Raw genomic sequence first — 23005 nt, 5'->3', positions numbered from 1 at the left:
ATTTTGGCTTGGAAGACGAAGAACGCAAGGGTGCGCCGCCAAAGTTCATGGATACCGAATTGGAAGAATTGCTCGATCAAGATCCGGCTCAAACGCAAGAAGAGGTTGCAAAAACTTTGGGAGTTGATCAATCAACCATTTCCAAACGTTTAAAAGCCATGGGAATGATCCGAAAGGTAGGCCATTGGGTGCCGTATGAATTGAAGCCAAGAGACGTTGAACGCCGTTTTATGGCATGCGAACAACTGCTTCAACGGCACAAAAGAAAGAGTTTTTTGCATCGAATTGTGACTGGCGATGAAAAGTGGGTCCATTACGACAATCCAAAACGTCGGGCAACGTATGGATACCCTGGCCATGCTTCAACATCGACGTCGGCGCAGAATATTCATGGCCTGAAGGTTATGCTGTGTATCTGGTGGGACCAGCTGGGTGTTGTGTATTATGAGCTACTGAAACCGAATGAAACGATTACGGGGGATGTCTACCGACGACAATTAATGCGTTTGAGCCGAGCACTGCGAGAAAAACGGCCGCAATACGCCGATAGACACGACAAAGTTATTTTGCAACATGACAATGCTCGGCCACATGTTGCACAAGTGGTCAAAACATACTTAGAAACGCTCAAATGGGATGTCCTACCCCACCCGCCGTATAGTCCAGACCTTGCGCCATCCGATTACTATCTCTTCCGATCGATGCAACATGGCCTGGCTGACCAGCACTTCCGTAATTACGATGAAGTCAAAAAATGGATCGATTCGTGGATTGCGGCAACACCGACCGAATTTTTCACAAAGGGAATCTGTGAATTGCCAGAAAGATGCGAAAAAGTAGTAGTAAGCGATGGACAATACTTTGAATATTAAATTTGTAACCATTTTACGTCAATAAAGTTTCAAATTTCGAAAAAAAACCGCACGAACTTATTCATAGTCCTATAAATATTATATATCTAATGTACATCTTAATGCAGGCAAAGATACAAACGAATTAAATTAAAAAAAAGTAATAAAAAAAATATAACTGATCGATCAAAAACGAAAATATGTGTACTTATTTTGATACGGTACAATGATACCTTAACTGCATGGCAGTGCCTTTTGGCAAAAATTTCTTTTCCTAATTTTTGGCAAAATTGTAGGTAAAATATCAAAAGCGATGTCGGATTCGTATTCTCTGACGCTGAATTAAGCGAAGAAAATTTTTAAATTAAAAATAAAAAAGTATGCACTAGAGGGTTAAGTTTATGGCAAGATGTGGAGTCGAGTTTGCTGTATACCACCTCAGAGTACGTAATGAGAGCCATAATTAGCTGGAGAACTAATTTGCGCCTCGTTTTCTCTGACGAGAATGTTGCAGAGGCTCTCATCTTACGCAATATAGCATAAATGTTCCCCACAACCCTATTTATATGGTCAGCACAGGTAAGTTTTGTATTGAGAATAATTTTTTACCTTATCCATAAAGGTAAGGGAACTTGTACCTATCCACAATTTAGGGATATTGTCAACATACACTACACTATTACATATAGGTAAGACATATGACTTTGACGCGTTCAGACATAAAGAGTTTTCATTAGCCCATACAGAAATAGCAGACAAATCACTGTTTATTTTGAAACATAAATCTTCAACGAGACCAATACGACTGGACAAGTACAATTGTATATCATCAGCATATGCATGAACATTCACATACTGACAAACGTTAAAAACATCATTGACAAAAAGACTGAATAAAAGCGGACCAAGGATAGACCCTTGCGGAACACCAGTGTGTACGTGTCTGGACTGAGATGTTGATTTACTGGTCTTGACCTTCTGCGTTCTGTCTCCAAGGTAGCTGGCCATGAGCTTCACTGCACTGTCTTTGAAGCCGAAATAGTGTTTAAGCTTCAAACATAACAATTTGTGATTCACTGAGTCAAATGCTTTAGAAAAGTCAAGTAAGCAAAGTAGAGTCAAGTCTCCGTCGTCAAAACTAATTCTAATGTCGTCCAGTATTTTAACCATTGCAGTCGAGCAACTGTGACTTTGTTTGAAGCCAGATTATAGTGGAGAGAGTAGACGATTGTTCTGTACAAATGATGAAATTTGCGTGGCCATCAAGTTTTCGCAAACTTTGGAAAATGTGGGCAGTATGCTGAAAGGTCTATAGTCACCAGCATAAATAGCATTTGCCTTTTTTGCGACTGGGAAAACTATAGCCTTTTTCCATACTGCTGGGAAACATGAACTAGTCAAGCAATGGCTTATCATATGGGTAAGGGGTCCTATTATATATTGGATGACTATACGGACGAATTTTAGCGAGATACCATCGTCGCCTATTGCATTAGACTTTATTTTGGATAAAGCTTTCAGGACATCTACCTCACAAACTGTCATAAATTGAAATAGTTCTTTTAGAGTAGCACAAGGTGAGGACTCTTTTAAAGTAGGAGCACAATTTGTTTTCTTACCAACACTAATGAAGTAGTCATAAGTTCATCAAGGTCAATCTCACATTCGGGACTTTCCTTGCCATAAATTTTAAATTTTTGTATTATTATTATTACTGCGATAAGTGGAAGTCATCCTTCAACCATTTCCTGTATTGGTTTCCAATTCACTTTTTTTGTTTTTTTGTTGTATGCTTATAGAGTATTTGTATTTGAATGAATTTTAAAACATTAAAGCCAGCTTAAAGTTGGCAATACTGCTGTTTAATAAAAATTGTTGAAAAACTAAAAAAAAAACTTTTCGAAAAGCAAAACAAAATTTGTTGCTCAATTTTAGCCAAGGTATGCCTTCATAACGCCTTTGGCACAACATCCAAAAAATTGGAGAGTTTGAAGACTTTTTCAACATATACAAAAATTCACTTATTTGTGTAAAATCAATAGAAAATTTTAAAATTACGCAATATATACATTGCAATGGTGCCAAAAGTCTTACAAAAATGTGCACACATTCATGAGAACTCTGCTTTCCTTGAGCACAAATCGCTTGTTTTCTATGAAAACATGGCTAATGTATTTTAGGCAATAAAATCTTACGACAGGCTAATTTAGATAAATGTATAAATAATTGATTTAAAGCTCCCTACACAAATGGCAATCGTGAGTAAAAATTTCAATTTTGATTTTCATTTCAACTAGACGTCACGCACGGGCATGCATAAATCTTTGGGCATAACACTTGAACTGCAAAAATTAACACGAAATTTAGCACTTCACAAATTCAGTTCGCTCACAATTCAACTAATCCTAAATTACGAGCCAGGCGATAACTGTAAATTCTTGTCGACAGCAAACGTCAAATGCCATGCTCTTGAGTAGCAAATCGCAATGTGTCTGCAAACCGCCCAAAAACCACATAACACATATGGCAACACCTAAAGCAACGGCAGCAGTTACGTGCACAACCAGCCGCTAAAAAATATTAGAAAATAGTCCTCTAAGCTTTGCAACACTAATAACAATCGTTTGAAAAGCTGAATGACCACCAACACATGCAGCAGCTAAATTTTCCAATTAGCTGCATTCAGTTGCTAAAATGTGGCCGGAAAAAAGCGAAACAGTGTTTGCAACATACTTGCGCAAAATCGCTCTATATTTAAATATCTCCAACTAATCAGCGACATTTGCCAATCCAGCTGCCAGCCGCGACATGCAGTTCCCGCGTCAAGGCGGCACATATCAGTATCTCACAGATACACGTCGTACAAGCGCTGCATATGCAAATGCGAAGCGATAGCGCTGGCGAAAGATAGCTGACAAAGCGATAGGTAAGTAATACCTAAGTATAAATAAATATGCATCGTACACTATCTGGCCATGTTATTTAATGCTGTGAATTTACACTTGAGTTATTCAATTGCAAACGGCAATCGATAATGCAAATGCGGTCACCGCCCACCCTCCAGTTTTCTACAAGCAGTACATATATTTCAGTTGAATTGCTTGTCTTTTCCTCACATCATTTAGCGCTGCTTGCCAATTATACAGCGCCAACGGGTGCAAATAATTTCTAATGACTGCCGTCACCGCGCACACCGCCTTTTTTAATCTGCATAAATATTTAAACAATACTCTGCCATATGATAATCACTGCTAATACGAGTATCAACGGCTAGTAATAAATTGTTTGAGAATGCCATTACGGCAGTCACTCGGCATCTTGGCATAGTAAGTTTGAGTAAATTAAGAAATTAAATAAAATTTACGCGACACTTTTACGAGCGATTTGCTGGTTCGCTGTGTAGTAAGAGGATTTTTGTTGTTGTTGTGTCATGCACGCGTTAACTAGCTGTGCCGCGAGAGCAAACTAACGAATATCGGTGCCGGTGCCAAGCGACTGACAGCCATTGCATCCATAACACAGTGTGCGCCGTTGACGAAGATGATGATGATATTCCAGCTAAAATGACAGATCAATTCGCACTGGGATTTGCCGTCCTGCAGTGCTGTATTAAAAGTTTGCCACTGCACATACATATCTATGTATGTTCTGCACTCTATTGCCAGAAAGGCATTACAAATTGTCAACAATAATTTATTGCTGTCGCCGTCGTCATAAGCTCAGCGTCGTCGGCGTGGTATTGGTTGTCAACGTTGATATTAAATGACAAAAGCGTGTAAATTATCTAATTCACTTGTAACTGATGTTGTAATTATTAGAAATCAACTGATTGTTTAATTCAAATGCATTTTATTAAGGCGTATCCACACACATTTTATAATTCGTTACTAATGGCCGAGTGCACAAAGTGGCGCTGATTGGCCTTTGAAATGTTAGTTTTAAGGCAGGTGGTGACTACGACTAGATTTATGCACCGTTTTACCAAGGTTTCTAAAATGTTTCGTAAATCAGTAAAATGTACAGTAAATTATTTTAGGGCAATCGTTAAACAGAAAATTTATTGGGCTTAGTAATTATTATTATTATTATAAGTGAGCCATAATACATTGCGACCTCTGATGTGGTCTATTCTGCCCACAGGTGTTTTACCGGACATTGCAGTTTGCCAACTACGAAGCCAGCTGCAGAGGCTGGGGATATGATGTAATCCGTCGACTGCGCCATCTGCGACCAGAAACATCATTACACGGCTGCTCAGAAGAAGTTTATCCTAGGTGAATATTAGAGGGCACGATAGATCTTAAGATCGATGTGCAAAGATTCATTCATCTATCTATCTATGTATATATTTATATAGAAGAGTTTGAACTTCTAATATCTGTCTCCGAATGTATTTCTGCCATACAAAAGCACCTCCGAACAGCCTTCCGTTCCTAGAAAATTCTTCAATTTGTGAAAAAAAATCAATGGCACAATACGAATAAGAGGAGGAGCACGACAAATACCTTACAAAGGGGTACGCGCCAATTATATATATACTTATATATTATATATATCGCAATATAATATGAAGGTCGTTTGAAAAGTTCATGCTAAGTCTGAGAAATGCCACTACTGGCTAGGAAGTTATGATAAACCTCATACTTCTTTGTGTGGAGATTCATTTGAATCGAGGAAGTCGAGTGGTTTTCCTTTTCTATCACGGCAACTCACCAGCTCAAGCAAAATTAATGATAATAGGGTTCCAACTCGTTTAACATTACCTCCATTCTGCAGACTTGGCTCCCTTGATATATGTAGAACTCAACGTTGGCTCAGGAAGAGTTAACTGTTCTTAACTGCATGTATTTTGCGATAACTGGAAACTGGAACATAATTTCACAGATGAGATCTAGTGCGTTTTTCATTTTAATTTTTCTTCAGTTCTGAGCCTGCGTTGAATTAAATAATTTATAACCAGCTCGCCTTAGCCGATGGCGCAAAGCAGATGTGAATTTCAGTTTCAGCCGCACTACAGTTCCACTTATTAATCAAGGTCCGTAACCTTACACAATATATCAAAGCTCTAACCCAGTAAAGTCTTCCAAATAGCACAATATTTTGCACACTGAGCAGGTACGCTCTCTCTCTCACTTTTTTTCTCAATTGGGTTTACATTACCTTCAATTTTTATTTTTAAAGTTCAGTTTCAATAAGTGAATTTGTTGTTGATTAGCCTGATAGCTTTACGTAAAATGTAGTAAACACTCACTACTTGATTGGCAGCGGATGTGTGTTACGTTTTGTTTACCCTTTTTCAAGCATCTACTTCTATTTGCTAATCCAAGCTGAAGTGCTCTGTGATATAACTCGTATCCAATTGCCCCCCATTAAATTTTGAGTGTGATATGTTTATGGTTGGAAAAAGATTCAAATTCATGAACTGGTAAGGTGCTCATTTGATCGAATTTTGCCATTTGCTTTAGCTTATTGCAAGTTTTCATCAAGATCTTTAAGTTATCATCGATCTTTGAAGTGCAAATTTTTAAAGATCACTAATGAAAACAATTTTGGTAAGGTTTTCAATTCAGACAATTTACGCTAGCAATTTTCAATTTCCGCTTGCACAATCGAAAAAAAAAATCAAAAGTACGGAACATCTGCAAATAATCATATTCCCTTGCAGTGAATACTGGCTGTGAGAATCGGTTCAATGTGCTGAGAGAGTAGAAAAGTCGTAGTGCTAGTAGTAGTTTTTTTTCGATCCTCAAACTATTTAGTTTGAAATCTATTCCATATCACGAACTTTTTTCATATCGTAATGTGGCGGCCGCCTCAGCCGAGTGGACTTGTACCAGACTACCATTCTTTGACCTAGGTTAGGTTAGGTTAAAAGTCCATGCAAGAGCCTACTTGGATGAGAAACACAAATTTCGTCCATTATGATGCCATTGTGAGGTTAAAAGAGAAAATACGGAAGGAAAGAAGCGGGAAAGTGGGTCATATTATTATTATTTTTTTTTCATGGGTGAGGAGGTTGAAATTGCCTAATGCATCATCAAAGGTGCCGTCGCAGCAATGATATGTGTGATGGGACTAAAGAACTCCCCCTTCCTTGGAACATAGCTCACCCTGAAACCGCATTACTTCACAGTGGCGTTCCATCTTTCTCATTACAAGGTGTATGCTTGAGTGTCTGCGTGCAGGTGCCGCTTCATTCGGAGTATATTTTACGGGAATCCACTGATGATTTCGCACGATTCCTCGCTGCTTAATATCTTATTCATTATATTTTCAGTGGTTATGTGACCAACTGCAGCATTCGACTTTCTTGCTCACAACGCTTGTCTTGAAAAAAAGTGTGTTCCGTGACATCCTCGGCTGCATCACAGTATATTCGTGTAGGGGTTTTCGCTCTTCCCTGCTTCCCTATTTTTCGAAATACCTGTGCCCTGAAAGCATTTGGGTTGTATACAAATTTACTTTACCGAAGCTGTTACTGTACCATCTAGCGACATCTTTTGTTAGCCTAACTATCCATCTGCCGCCTGTTTCGTTTTTCCAACGGTCTTGCCATAGACTTAGCGTTTCGTCTTTTATTCCCCGTTCTGCAGGCATACTATCTGTTTCTTCCATCCGCTCGTTCTTTTATGCCACAACTTTTTCCTTTCTAAGACTAGTAAGTCAATCGGTATTAAATCACTTATCACTTGACCAGCCGGCCCTGATACTGTTTGGTAGGCAGTGGCTCATATCATGGAAAAGAATGAACGATGATACCTAATATTGTGTTAACCACTTCGTGCTGCTGATGTAATTCAACAGGTGAGTAGTGCCAAACTTTGCTCTTGCAAGTGTAACAAAAAAATGGCAGGCAAAATTTCTGAATTCATTGGAACTCCTACATAAACTCATCTGTCGGTCAGAGATGACATAAGACTGCAGGTCACTCCCTTTGCAAAATATATTATACGTTACTCGTCGCAGATGGACTGCCGGAGTGTGCCTGTTGGGTTTTTTGTTATTAAGAGATATGTTTCAAGCCAAAATACCACAACTCAAGTATTAAAATAAATGAATAAATGCTTTTACCCTCAATCCACTAATATAAAGTTCATAACTCGTACTTAAAGGTGAGCAGCGTGGGAACGACCTATTTGTGTAAATTATAAATAGTAACAAAACAAATTTGGTGTACCAACACCCACAAAAATTGTCACACCGAATGAAAAAGCATAGCCACTGTGAAAACTCCTACCCACCGTCGAAAAGCTCTAAGTAAAATAAAAATTATGGAAATCCGATTATGACGACAAATTGTGCAAACATGCGCACACCATTTATATCAAAAAAGCCGATAAGATTCACACATAAAACACACAAGCCAAACAGTATTAAGCCAATCCAAAAAAGTTAACGCATTCTGTAGCTGCCAAAGTGGCGCGATCCGCAGGCGCCTATCTTGCTACTGGGCACCAGACTGTAAAGTGGCGAGTTGGGGTGGATAAGAAAAGCAGCTCGAAATGTAAGACGATGGCGATTTCGCAACAACAGCTGTGAACTGATTTATCAACCGGTTAGGTGAGGCCCACTGATTGAATGACTGATTGACTGCCAAAGCGGGCCAACTGTTAGGTTCACTGATTGCCAGCGACAAAGGCCCATTCATCAGGCTGATATACGGGCTGAATGGGCGAGCGGCTGAGCAGTTAAAAGGTGAGCTTCTTAACTTGTAGGATGTTTGATTGGACGGTTGTGCGCTTGACTGCTTTTTCCACACACACACACACACTCAATGGTTCGTTCTGGTTCACATTATGCATGTTGAGGGCCATGCAGTGTTCCTGTCGCTGGACACATTCGATTCGTTACGACAAACATATACGAATATGTCCGCTTCAAATCATGTCACGTCACGTCACGTACGCATTGTTCGGTATTTTGTGCGTTTGCCCAGCAGTCGAGTCGAAAAGCGGCCAACTCGCCCGTTTGCCGCCATTAATGCACTTCATCAATGTCAGAATGCATAAAATTCGCGCTAAAAATGCGCAAATATACGTTTTTTCTACTTACTTTGACCAGTAAATGAAATTCAAAAACCACAAAAAGTGTAGGAACTTAAAACTTCGTACGAACCTGCGCGCTATCAAAGCGGGTCTACGCGCACGCGCACATTTCAAAGTCAAGTCGACGCCAGCAACACGCTTCCACATCCCTACATACATTCATCAATATTCACACGCCACTACGGCCACACAGCCCCACTTAGGTACATACTTACCACACAGTAAGTAAATCCACAGAAATCAAAGCAGTGCGCAAATTATACGCCCACGAGCGTTGCCCGACCGGCTGCTGCTGGGCTGCTGGCGGTAGTGAGAAAGCGGCCCACTCAACTCACTTAAATGCGATTATGCGCCACTATGCCGGCACAAAGCCATTCGCTCGTCCGTCCACAGTCGCTGTGGCCTGTGCTCAAGTGGGCCACGCATGCGCCGCATACTCGCAAATACAAAAAACGCGTCCAGCTATGACGTTGCACTATTTGTTTGTGCCTTCTGTGCTGTTTTTCTGTAGCTTGCCTATTTCGTTGCCATTTAAAAGAGGAAAAAAATTGCAGACGTGCCTCTATTAGTGGCAGTCGCAAATTATTTTACAAATTGTTTTCGTAAATGTAGTGCCACGTTGAGTGACGATTTGCCACTTTGGTGCCACACAATCGATGTGGCATAAATTGCATACCATAAATTGGAGGCGACAAGGTTGAAGGAAGCTTCACAAAAAAAGCGAGGAAAATAAAATCGGAATGATCCGTGGCAACAAACAACAAATTAAAGGTATACGTATGTATGCACGTATGTGTGTAGCTACAAAGAGAATGACGGCGTCCGTCTCACTTTGTATAAACTATAAGTGTTTTGAAGTGTCTTGTAAATAGTAAGAAGCACAAAGAGTCAAATTGCTTTGCACTGGAATTTTCGCACATCTTTCCTTTCGGATTGCATTCTCCTCACGTATATAAATTTTTACCTCCTCTATCTGCACTCTAAGTAGATCTTACTTATAAATTTTTTCTGGTCTATTTATCATTATTATTTTTCTTTTCTTCGTATAATTGTGCTAAGCGACATTAATGCCAAGTGAATAGCCAAGTCCTTCTCCATATGGTTCCTTCCTTCTTATTCCTCCGCTAAGAACTTCGGGAATCATAGAGAATACTTTCTAAACCAGTTCATTTTTGCCCAATCACATGATATGATCTAGCCATCGGAGCCGACGAATCAAAGCTCAAACAACTAGTCCTGCCATCGTCTCCGATATCCAAAGGTTCATAAATCCTTATGTAGAATCTTTCCCAGGAAAACTACAAGGGCCGTGTTGGCATTTGTTGGGCCATTGTTGTTATTGCCCGTAACTACTGCTCCATGCAATAGGACAGACATGATGAGATACTTATAAAGTATGATGGTGCTGCTTTTTGAGTAGACGAAGCCTTTTACTTTTCAAAATTGAATGCACTGACTTTTTTTGAGATGAGAGGTGATACATAATTTTGCCTTCGTTAACCTCCAGTCTCACTCTCCTCGCTTCTCTCCGAGACGTTTGATCAGCAATAAGGTTTCTGACAAGCCGACTCTCTATCTTCTTTAACTTAATTATGGCGAAGATGGTAGGAGCTGCTGAACTTAGATACTCTTCTAGGTACATTTTTATCCCCAGAAGAAAAAGTGAAATCACCATCTGATCAATAAATAAGGATATAAAAATAAGGATTATGGTATAAAAATGTGTCATGACGGCATGACCTGTCCGCAACCAGTTCAAGGGGTGGAGTGAGCCAGGATGGTTTATTGAAATTTGAGGTCTGATTGTATCTTTGAGGCTTTCCAAATATATTGTTTTAGGTTTACGAATAATCCAAAACACATAATTGTTCAACTCATACGAGATTTGAAGTCTAGACAAATCTTATTTAATCTCGTTCTTTCACGTTTCTTCCTCTTCTACCTCTTTTCAGACGTATAAGATACCTAAAACCCAACTTACCTCAGAATCGTTAGAGTCGTTTTATTTGGCGTGCAGCATTTGGATCTGATAATATTAAAATTATCTATTCCTATGCTGAGGAATTAAAATTGAATTAAAATGTATCACTTGTTTTTTTGCTGTTGTAGGTCGTAGTGGGCAAAAAATGTATGGTTTGTGGATTCTTCTTCTGACGGAATCCACTTGAGAAGAACACGATGGGGAAAAAAGCTAAAGACAATGAAATCAGTGGGTCTTGTGGACCAACTCCAATCTAGCGATCTGTTATATGCTAAATCATATAGGCATTGCAAGCAAAGCTATTGCTGGAGCGTGTAGCTCCTCAATTAGAGTAAAAGACGCGTTAGGTTTTAAGCTAGGAGTACTCAAAAATTTTTAGAGATTTTTCGTTTATTTTCGCTGAGACCGAGCACTTTAGCATTCCAACCAGCAAATCACAAAAACAAAAACAGAAATCAGCTGCTGTAGCGAACTCGCCTTAGTTTGTGTTCTAAGATAAACGGTTTCTTCTCTCACTTCACAACCCAAACGAAGGATAGATGTTTTTTCAGCTTAACTGTATGATTTTGACGGGGTTCTGTGCAAAGTCATGTTTTTCATTTTGCTGAAAGAATTGAGGATATATAAAAAAGGTACTTACTCTCTTCAAAAATATATATATAAAAAATTTATTCTTAGTCTAAGTCTTCTTAGATTCCTCATGAGTTCATTCACAAGTGAACTTCTCTCTTCTCTCTCCCCATTTTGGGGATCATTTACTTTCAAATCATAGATCAACAATTAAAATTCCTTCAGTAAAACTAAAATGAAAACTACAGAGCAAAGCAACAGCAACAACAACAACAATTGCCCTTAATCTTGAATAACAAATGTAAATGATTATTGAACGATCGTTCGACAACGATCGAGTTCTAGGCGAAAACACATCCAATTACAACAACAGCAACAAAGTTCTTGAGCATGACGCAAAGGAATACAAGTAGCGCCAATAATCGAATCGAATAAATCGCAAAATGTAAATTCAATTTGTAGTTGCTGCAGCTGCAGTTGCAATAGAGGACAGCAACATAAATAACCCAAAGCAATGGCAAAAAGAAAAAAAGAGAAATGGATACAAATGAGTAGCAGCAGCAAAAACAAATGCGAGTACAATAGTATCTGATAAAAACAAAAACAAGCAGCACAACAACAACAGCAACTGCATGTCGCGGGATAAGCCGCCCATGGCCGGTTGGCGGCGGCAATACTTCTCGTCGACGGCACAGCAAGAGGAGCATGGCAATTGGAGCAACGGCGTTCACACAGTAGCAATTGATTGAAGCCAAGGGCCAAGTGGAAAGATCACTCAGATGCACTCAGCCAACCTAGGCAACCCAGGCACGAGTGCATGAGGCAGGCGGACGAGGGCGTCGCATGAAGTTATCAGCGCTGCCATGGACGACATTGCAACCGATTTTATGTGCTGCTGGTATTTTTTTTTTTGTTGTTTATTGGACGCTAGCATTTTTGCTTGCTGCCACAATCGCGATGATCGAACATGTAACAATTTCGACAGCTGGTGCATGTCGGCAGTGAGTGAGCCACACCGGACAGTTGGGGGCACAAAACGCGTTTCAGAATTCCTTAAAAAAATTAAAAAAAATTAAAGCAGAGCAAATGTAAATCGATACAGTGAAGAGAAAACGTTGAAAATTAAAATAAATATCGAAAAATGTGCACTAAAAATAAGCGATGGATTGAGTAGTAAGCGCCGCAAGAAGAATTTTTTTTTTGGACGCAGAAAAAAGCACAGCGAGAGGCAGTCAACAGCAGCCGCAGTGGTGGCTTCAACGGCACCACGATCAACTTAGCGAATTTATTGAGTCAGCGGAATTTTAATTGCAGCCAAGCATATGATTTTTCATAATTTGCCAGAGCAGCAGCAACGTGTGTGGCAATTTCCAGCGCGGGTAAACGCGCCAGTAAGAAATGAAAAAAAAAACTTCGAAAAGAATCGAAAGTGGGAAGCGTATGCTATATATAATCCACAAACAAACTTGCGCCTGTGCTAATGTTGCAAGTACGCCTGCGCAATATGCGAAATGATAAGTCAATTAGGTGCCACTCAAAGGCGGCAATAAGTGGCATTAACTACGAAAGTTCTGATTTTCTCACTTCAAAAATGCACCGTAGCCAAGTTGACGTTCAGGGTTCCCCCATAAATTGTAATTGCGCCTAAGCGGCTTACACCAGCGAACGTAGACCCACCAAATCGCTGCGACTCTTGTCAAATTTTTATGCGCCTGCACTTACGGGTTAAGCGGATTACAATGCAAATAAAGTATACGCACGAGATGTGAATGAGCAGACATTTTTGTTATTTTCAACATTTACGCATTTTAACTCAAGTCGAATCGCCGCCAGTGGTCCAACTACTACTCGCACTACAATTTCTGTTCAATTTATTTTCAGCATAAATTAGCAGATTTAATAATTGAGCAATACACAGGCCAACACACACATACCTACATATGTGTATGTGTAAGTGGTTTTCGTTACACCACACGCCTATGAACTTATCGCGTTTCTTTAAATACCAAAATAATTGCACTTAAAACTCGATTTCCTGAGAGCCAGATCTGAAGCTAAATATTTACTTTAAAATGTGTGCAGATAAGATTGACTTTGACATGTGTTTGGGCACGCCGAGGAACACGCTGGAACGCGCGCGCATATATCTGCATTATATAAATATGTACGAGTATTCTCGTATGAGTATCTTTGATTTCAACGAAAATTCATGATTATGACTTATTTATGATTTAGCTTGAATTTAAACGCTTTGAGTTTATATTAATTTCATTTTTCATATTTCATTCGTGCATAAATATATTGACAAGTGAATGCTGTTTGAAAACGTTACCAACGGATTAAAGCGCGGTAGCTTTGGAATGTCAGCAAAAGTTGATACTTGTTAGTTGAGTTTTCGAAAGATATCGGAATGTAAAATTGAGGAAACTGTAAGGTGGCAGACATCAATTGGAGAAAAACGAAAATTGGGGAAAATAAAACTAAATAAATATTTTGTATAAATTTGCAAAATATTGAAGAGAAAATCGAGGGTGCGGTCAAGTGCTCATTCAATACCGCCTTGTTTGTAAAACTTGGCTAGTATCCGACGAAGTAACAAACAAATTCGAACGTTTATGAACCGCTGTCTTCACCAAACTCTTCGCATCTGGTTGCTCAAAAACTAGATCTTAAATGCGATGTACTCAAAAGGTAAATATTGCGATCTGAATCTGACAAAAATATAAGCTCAATAGAGTTATTGGAACGGGATTTTTGTTTTCAGCCTCTTATGACTCTTATGACTGTAATCTTTAATCAGACATGAAGCCAAAGTATTTGGATGGAAGAATCTTTTTTTATAGCGGGTTGCTGTTTCTTTCATTTTCTCTTTAACCGTCGGTAACAAGTGTGTTCAGACCGCCGCTTCAGACGGTACTTGAAGTGGTCATATATATTCCACCCATTGACGTTTATGTTAAAGGAATAGCGGCCAAATCTTCTAGGATTAAAGCAGCAACATCACTTCAGCTATCTGACTAATTCTTGCAAGACGCATCGAAAATAAACTATTTGGTTCGCAGGATAGATCTAAACAAAGACTTTAAAACGCGAATACCTGACAGAAAGGATTGGAAGACCAAACGATAGGGGATAGTGGTAAACATATTTATGTTGACGGCTCAAAAATGAACAATGGCACTGGATCGGGAGTGTTCTCGGAACAATTATCCTTAAATTGCCCAGAGCGAAGTAGGTTTTCCAAGTGAGTTTTAAGTCCATGTGGATGCCTAAATACTTAGTTTCGTTGGATTGTGGCATCCGCATGCCATTGAGCTTTACAGGAGGATAAAGTTAACGTAAAATTGTAAAAGTTACTTGAACAGATTAAGTTTCATACGCTTTAATTCGCCAATTTTGCAATTTTAGAGATGTTTTGTTTGCGACTTTATCCACAGCTAGCGCAGCTGTATCATCAGCAAATGTGCCGATTGGGGCACCTGATGAGGTAGGCAGAATGCGTGAATAACAGTAGTTGCTCATTGTCTTGTTTCATAAAAAAAGTGTCAATCGGCAGAATACGAGTTTATAAAGTTATAAAAATTTATTGGGAGAGGTATTTTAACTTTATAACATAGATGACCTTGATTGTACGTACGAAAACCTGGCATGGGCACAGCTTAAGGCAAAAGCTGAAAACCCAAATCATTGGAAATCATTTATTCTGGCTCAATGCGCCCAGTGATCGGCTCTATAGCAATTAATCATCAGCATCATTACCTTGGTACCAATATGTTCACATTTTTCTGCTAGCAGAGCAAAATATCAAGTACCGAAGTAGCGAGTAAAGGATTGAAATTACAAAAATAAAATAAAAATTGTTTACATTAAAAAATATTCCGCTAGCGAGTAAAATATTGAAATTATAAAAATTTATCCAAAATTTCTGATTAAATAATTTTTTTATTGCTCTCGCAAAATGCTTCAATAATTCAAGCTACAAATCATTCAATGGTTGAGTTAGGTAAGGAGTGCATCAACGAATCCCTTTATAGTAAACGCCCTTTCAGACGGCCGCAGAAAGCGCACTATTTTGCAATAAACTCAGATACTAATCCAATTTTTATCACAGATGCAATTGAGGAATTGCAACTTTAATGGTTCGCTCCACTCCTTGTCGTTCCTGCGACAGGCAATGCATACATACATGTACGGGTAATGCTGCTGGTGTGATAATTCTTTGCCGCATATAAATCCAACTCGTTCCGGTACGAATCGACTGTCGAGCGAATAAAACCAACCAATACAATAATTTGGCCCCAAACATGCTTTATGTTTGGACTAAAAACGACGCGATTCTTTGAGGTGTTGGTTCGTTCGGAGTTCTCCACTCACTTGTCTGACGTCTGGGTTGCGCGCCGTACTCATAAACCCTCGTCTCTTCTTCAATAACGATTCGTTTGCGCGCTGGATAAATGTTGGGTCGGATTCAGCCTTGGAAAGCGTGACAACACAACTCTTTTTTACTTACGTATCCAATAATAAATATCAAGGCGCATGCCACAAACTGGAGTAGAAGTTTTGCCTAAACTTGAGAAGACTCTACGATTGTATCGAACATCCCCACTGTCAAATCCCAAGTCTAAAGCTCGCACATTTTTAATTTATCGCGAAATCATAAGTACATATGGCAGACATTTGTCAACAAATTCGCAAAACATTGTTTATACAAATTGTCTTCGATATGCTCATATAACTTTTTGTTCATTGTTGGAGTTCAATGACCCATGCATTGTCATGTGGCTCTGTCCACTCATTCAACTGTCATTTGTTATTTTAATCAAAGTGGCGAGCAAAAGATGACACTTTAGTAATAATAAAAGGAAAAATGCGCATATGTATGTGTATGTGCAAGTAAATAAACGGAATGAGCATTTTTTTGTGTCAGATTACCTGCAAAAATTATAGGAAAAATATTTGTTCGTTATAACTAAGGTATGTTCATGGGTGTGTATGCATACATAGATAAAACCAACAAAACCAAGAAAAAAATATAACGCCCTTGGGACAAATGCTCGTAAGTGACATTTTTTATTATAATTAATTATTAATTGAATATTTATTAAAATAAAACAATTTTCTTTGTAGATGTGCATGTATGTATGCGTCTATTTTTTCGAATTTTTTTCAACAAATTTTCATACTCACATCGTATTTATTTGGCCTCATTGTACCCATTTATTTTGCATGTAATTAAGATTCGCATTCGGCTACGCTTTACGACGATTAGCGACCATTAATGAAGTCCACAAAATAACGGAATGTTTGTCGTTTTGAAATTGCCTTAAGTCCTTTTTTAGTTTTTAATAATTTTTTTTTTTTTTGAAAAAATTGCTTCAATTTATTTTTTAGAATGATTTGAAGAATTTATTTAATTAATAGTATTGAAATATAATTTTTGAGTATGCCTAAAATATTTTTAACCATATGTTTTTTTTAGTTCTTCATTTTTTTTCATTTTTAGCTTGCACTTGTCTTGAGAGGGTAATTTCTTTTGAAGCTGCTTAGATTTGGTGAACAAAATAAATCAGGTCTTTATACATTGATTGTACCACTTTTTAAATTTATTTCTTGCTTATTCCTTTTCTGCTTTCCAGTATTTTTTAAATCTAAATATTTTGAATTTTTTTAGCTTCACCAATATTCAGGCAATCATTTAAGCAATCAATGAACACTTTTTTGATACATATTTTATTGAGAGAATACTATTTCATAACTGTTAACTTTCATAATTTTTTTTTCGAAAAATTTAAAATTAAGCGCGTTAAACAAAATTATTTCATTTTTTTTAGGCCGTATTTTATTATATTTCCGCTTAGCACAGTGAATTTCACAATAAATTTGCGCGTTAGTTCGTTTATTGGTTTGAGTAATTTTTTTTTTTTTAAATATATAGGTTAGTGATGCTTAAATGTATTCGATTTGAGTAGATATATTTGTTGCCTGCTCTTTCAATTGAGAAATCTTTCGCTTTGATTAGTTTTGAAAATAATTTCTGTAGTATTTTTTTAATTTTTATTGCCATTTATATTGAAATTAATATATATATATTTTTTTCTTGTTTTTCTATTCAATAATTTTAATTACTAATTAGATTTTTTATAAAACTTCGTTGTTAACGTTAGCGAATTTTCGTTAGATTTTAAGCAAGCAGTTGAAGTAGCTTTCTAATTTTGCTTTTGTTTTTACTTTTATAACGATTTTACCGGACCACGACTCGCAGTTCGTATCTGAAAATGCAAGCAGAAAAGCAATTTATTAAAATTTTTAATATTTTGTACAAATCTAATTCTTAAAATATTTTTTTTTTTTTTTTTGCATAGCATCGAATATTTTCTGGTTCGAATAAGTTTTTTGATATTGACTGAGGTACTAATTAGAAAGGAAATAAAAGAAATAATTTCACACTTAAAGAAAAATGGCCAAAGTCAGTGTATCTTCCGAAAAATTAAAACTAGTTGGAAATTATTTTAAGCGGGACAATAAAATAAATAAAAACCCTGAAACCCGTTTTCTTGAGCAGCTCATAAGCTACATAAATAATTTTTTCTTAGTGTAATACAACAGAAAATATCGGTCTTCAAGCTTTTCCATGACGAATACTCATGTGTTGTTATTTGTTTAAGGCGTGCAGCTGGCCCAGATGCATTTGCAATTTTTGGTAGGAGAAAAATTTCGCTTTTTCGGTGGTTATACGAAAATTGTTCTTATAATTTTTTTTTTTTTTTTTTGAGGCTTTCTAATGTATTTCGATATTTTATAAAGCGAAAGGTTGGTGGTACTCCATTCACAAATTGAAAAAAATGTAATTAAAAAAAAATCTAATAAAAAAGTTTTAATTAAAAAAATGTTTGTTAAAAAAATATATATATTTTGGAGTGTACACTTTTTTAAAACTTTTACACTTTTAAAAAATATATGTAGTTGGAGGCATTTAATATTATTGGTACGATACGCATCAGACTGAAATGAGAAATGCTAGAAAATCAAAATAGTACTCAGTAGTAGCAGTACTCAGTACTTTGAGCTAGTAATTTTTAAGATTTTAGGGCAGTTTTTATGTAATAAATAAAAAAAAAATTTTAATTTCCTCGGAGAACTAGCAACTTTAGCCATCATTTGGCAGCTGTGTCTGTAACTACACTACTAACTACTTTTCTTTCCTGGACTTTTTTGTTTTTTATTTATTTATTAATCGAACACATAGCCATCCGTTATTTCACAATGTTTTAGCTTTATTCTAAAAGCTTAAAAACAACCTTAAAAATAGAGGTGATTCGGGGAAAAAGAAATAAAATAAAATAAGATTTCTATAATTATTTAAATAAAATTATATAAATAAAAGCAGTCCCCATTGAGACTTCTAATTTGATGTCACAAAAAATATCCCGAAAAAATGACTCGTGCTTGACATTTTTTTGTTTATATGAAAGAAAATATCGTCAGCAAAAAAATTGTCAAAAATAAACGCGGCAAAATTCCAAAAGCTAATATACAAAACTGTTCCCGGATTTTACATGAAGATTCTAAGTAAAAAGTTGGACAATTTGATAGGAATTTGCCGAAATTTTATGAATTTTATAACTAGTCTGAGACTAGGTTTTTTTGGTAGTATGAACCATATTTTTATAAAAATAAATTATTGAAATAAATAAATAGTCAAACTGTATAATATCCCCTTATGAAAATAGTTCAATTAGAAATACATTTCAGAAGCAGTTCATAAGCAAAAAATGCCTGCGAAGCTGCATAGGGCCATCGAATATATACATTTTTTTAAATTTAAAATGAAAATCATTTTTTCGATTTATGCTCAACTAAGTAATACAAATTAAATGTATCTTCAACAAAATCTGTTTTTTTAAGTCCAATACCGATACTATTGGCTAAGAATACGAAGGAAGCCACTTTTATCACCAAAAAAAAACACCAAAGCTTCGTTACTTTCATTGCCATTATCAACTTCACAGCTGATATTTTCTATCCCTAGCTTTCAGGCTAAAAAAAGTCTCGGAAGTGGACACTTAGATGTACAGCCGCATAAATCCGCACTTGATTATCATGATCTCTAATTTAAAAGTTGGTGAACTAGATCTCCAAATATCAGGCTAAAATTTATTCTCTCTTTATTTACGTTATTTCGAAATTGCAAAAAAACTTTTTGAATAGTCTATTTTTGAGACCCAAATAAATTTTTGTCTCAAATAAATTTTCCTATTTCAATAAGTTTAATTCCTTTAACATTTTTGAGACTCTTGCACTCTATAAAAAATGTACCTCGTTTACTTCGTACAGCGAAATTCTAACACCTTCGCTGTTCACTCCCTGCAGCTATTGCACGTTGAATCCTTATGTCTGACTGCGCTGAGCGTTGCGGCTAAACTGCGTGCCACTGACAAAGAGTAAAAAAATACCGTTCATATGAAGCGATTCGCACGACGCGGTGTTGCAGCAGCAGCAGCACCGGTCACTTTGCACTAACTTCTACAACTGTATGAACATTTTTTATGGCAATTGCACTTTCAAGTCCTTTTTTGTTTGTGAGCGCTGCCAGACGCGAAAAAGCAGACAGGCGGTCACTTGAGTTAGACTCTGTGGCAGTCAGTCAGTCAGCTGTGCGCTGAGACACAAATACCAGCACGCAAACACTCGTATGCACACATACACACTCACACATATATGCCTGCATGCATTTCACATTATGTAATTTGCATGTAGCGAGACGTCGGCGCTTAGAAAGTTACGAGAAATACACAGGAGGAGGAAGTAAATAAAGCAGTTAATTTCACATACGATTCTTTTGCAAACACGCACACACACAGATGCATATGAATAATAGTCTAAAATTACCTCTCGTCTTTTACTCTATTATTTTTTCTTCACATTTTTTATTAGTTTTTGTGACTGCTGCGAGAAAATTCACGACAACTACTTCGCACACACACACACGCGCACTCGCGTATACGAATACTTTTGGCTGTGACACGCACCAGCAACAAAAATCCGGTCGATAGGTCAAAACGCAGATATACAGCTACATCAACAGCGCCAACAGCAGCTGCAGACCAGGCGCAGACCAGCAGCACCAACAACTCACGCGACAACAACAAAGACACACAGCAGGAAAAAACGCTCCGACTGGCCTGCAGAGGCTGACAGAGCCCCTTTTGAACTCTTTTACCGCGCTACTACACACACACATATACATACAAGCGAACTGCAGATGCGTCGAGAATTTCACTAAGGCACCATCAGCGCTGTTTAAGCCACCAGCAGCAACCAGTCATGGAGCCAAGGAGCCATCAAAATGGCAATAAACTGGTCACTACGACACAACGCTTTGGCCCCTCAAACAGCGTTAATTTAATCCACTAGCCAGCCACATTATTCCAAACTTACTCTACGCTTTTTCGGGGAAAAATCGTTAGCCAGCTGACACAGCTGACAAGCGAGCATTCAAGAATAAAAACAAAACACGCCAGCGATGAAGAATGACAATGGCAGGGGCAGGGGCAGGGGCAGGGGCAGGGACGTTCGGCGCTACTACAGAAAAGAGGCACAACAACAAACGCCTGCAAGCGAAAGGCAAAACGAAAACAGCAACCAACAACAAGAACAATTGCATACTTTTAGCGTAGAAATGAGTAAAAGCTGAGTAGGAGCTGAGACCACGTGAAAAATGCCGGAAACAAAATCGATTAGCAAAGCAGCAAAGGCATTTGTTGGTACGCTGGGTGGTATGAGCAACCACAACTGCACAGAGGCCCTTTGCGATTACGCCTAAGGGGTTGGTATGTGTGTGCGTGCGTGTGTGTTCGCTCTCGCATGTTGTTTGTACGAGCAAAACGAGTAGCGCATATAGAAAAGTGGCAGGTCACTGGGAATATATGTTGCAAGTACATAGCTGGTGAGTAAATGACAAGATAGCAAGAATAAATGGCACCTACATACGTACGTACATATGTATCTACTGAATGTAGGCCTATCATTATTGGGAACTTGAGGGACTTAGCGAACACCTCTAATGACACTTTTCAGCCGCCTAACCGCTATACACGCAACACTTTCGAGACAAACGAACACACACTAACTTCCAAGCAACTTCCGCTTCCGACTTCCGCTTGCGGTCCACATGAGCTCCATAGAAATCCCGTTTTCGTATATGAATTCACAATCAAATGTTTGTACAAATGTGTGCGTGAAAATTGTGTCACTACTGCCAACAACTTTATTCACTTTTTTCTTTGCTCTGGAGGCACGGCGAGTAGAAGCGCAGCTTCAACGAAAATCCTTTCTAAAATGCACAAATGCCTTTACACTCTCGAATTCAGTCAATTTTCCTTCATTTACGTATATGAACAATTATCTGGCACCGTTAAGTAAGCTTTAGCAAAATTTTCACAATTTTTCCTACTGAATAAAATCGGTTAGCATGGAAAATTCACGTAACACACCACCGAACGACGACGACGACGAAATTGATTTGTGTGTCACGAAATAACACAAGTGTCAAAAAATATTTTTGTGTGTGCAACTACGACTGGCATCCTCCGACACTATTGTTGCTCTTTTCCTATGCGCTCTCACATTTACCAGTCGCCAACAATTCACTCGCATTTAGTTATGTTGCTGCTGCCGCTTTGGTGCTGCTTTCGAAACCTCCTCAGAACTCAGGTGTGCTTTTGTAAAGAAAAACAATGTCGCCATGCATACATGCATACAAATATTCAACTTATGCAGTATTCGTGAGAGCGAATACAAAACAAGGCATTGGAGAGGAAGTTTACTGAGAGCGTATGGCGTGTGAAAGTCACACTACCCAAGGCTCAAGGCGGAAACGCGGAAAAGCGAGCATGAAAATGTCTTAAGCAGGAACAGCGAAAGAGAGCGATGGAGAGAGAGAGAGGAAGATATAGAGAGAGAAGAAGAGTATTACAATTATGAGCAGAAAGTTGAAATAACTGTCAAAATAACACGCAGCTGACCGGCAAAGAATAGTGGCGTGTAGATAAAAAGTAGCGAACCATAGGTTTGCAAATAACGGGGGGTACAAAAAGCTAGGTTCCTTAAACATATTCAATGGTAAAGAATTTAAGTAATTAATCATCCAATTTCGTTTTTGAATAACTTTTTTTCTAAATCAATAAAAACGTAATTGCAAGCAGCTTCTATCGGTGGCACGCGGTCAACGCCATTAAAATATTATTTTCACAGATGAGAAATATTTCACTGTTGAAGAAGTTTTTAAGAAGAAAACCGACAAAATTTATGATAAAACTTCTGAAGACGCAAAAACTGTTTTTCCAAGGGTTCAGCGTGGCCATCATCCAGCCTTCGCAATAGATTGGTGCGGAGTGTTACATCTCTGCATTTCTGCGAGAAAAGAGTTAAAACCGGGGCAAAGGTGGAGCAGGAGGATTTCTAAGGGCGTCTTAGAAAGTGTAGTGAAGCAGTGGAGCATTACTGTCTTCAATGGAGAAACATAAGGCAGAAACCACTCAGCAGTGGCTAAAAAATAA

General features: G+C 37.9%; 1 protein-coding gene across 1 annotated transcript in view; it reads right to left on the bottom strand.

Moving 5' to 3' along the window:
- The window catches only part of LOC129246349 (pneumococcal serine-rich repeat protein), a 231051-nt gene extending 214280 nt beyond the window's left edge, over positions 1-16771 (bottom strand). The window contains exon 1 of the mRNA XM_054885099.1: positions 16635-16771. Within this exon, the coding sequence (XP_054741074.1) occupies positions 16635-16636 (2 nt within the window). The 5' untranslated portion in view covers positions 16637-16771. The remainder of the gene's footprint in view (positions 1-16634) is intronic.
- Between the last annotated feature and the right edge of the window lie 6234 nt (positions 16772-23005).

Source organism: Anastrepha obliqua, chromosome 4, assembly GCF_027943255.1.
Source record: "Anastrepha obliqua isolate idAnaObli1 chromosome 4, idAnaObli1_1.0, whole genome shotgun sequence".
Classification (NCBI taxonomy): Eukaryota; Metazoa; Arthropoda; class Insecta; order Diptera; family Tephritidae; genus Anastrepha; species Anastrepha obliqua.
This window is presented reverse-complemented; position numbering and strand designations above follow the sequence as displayed.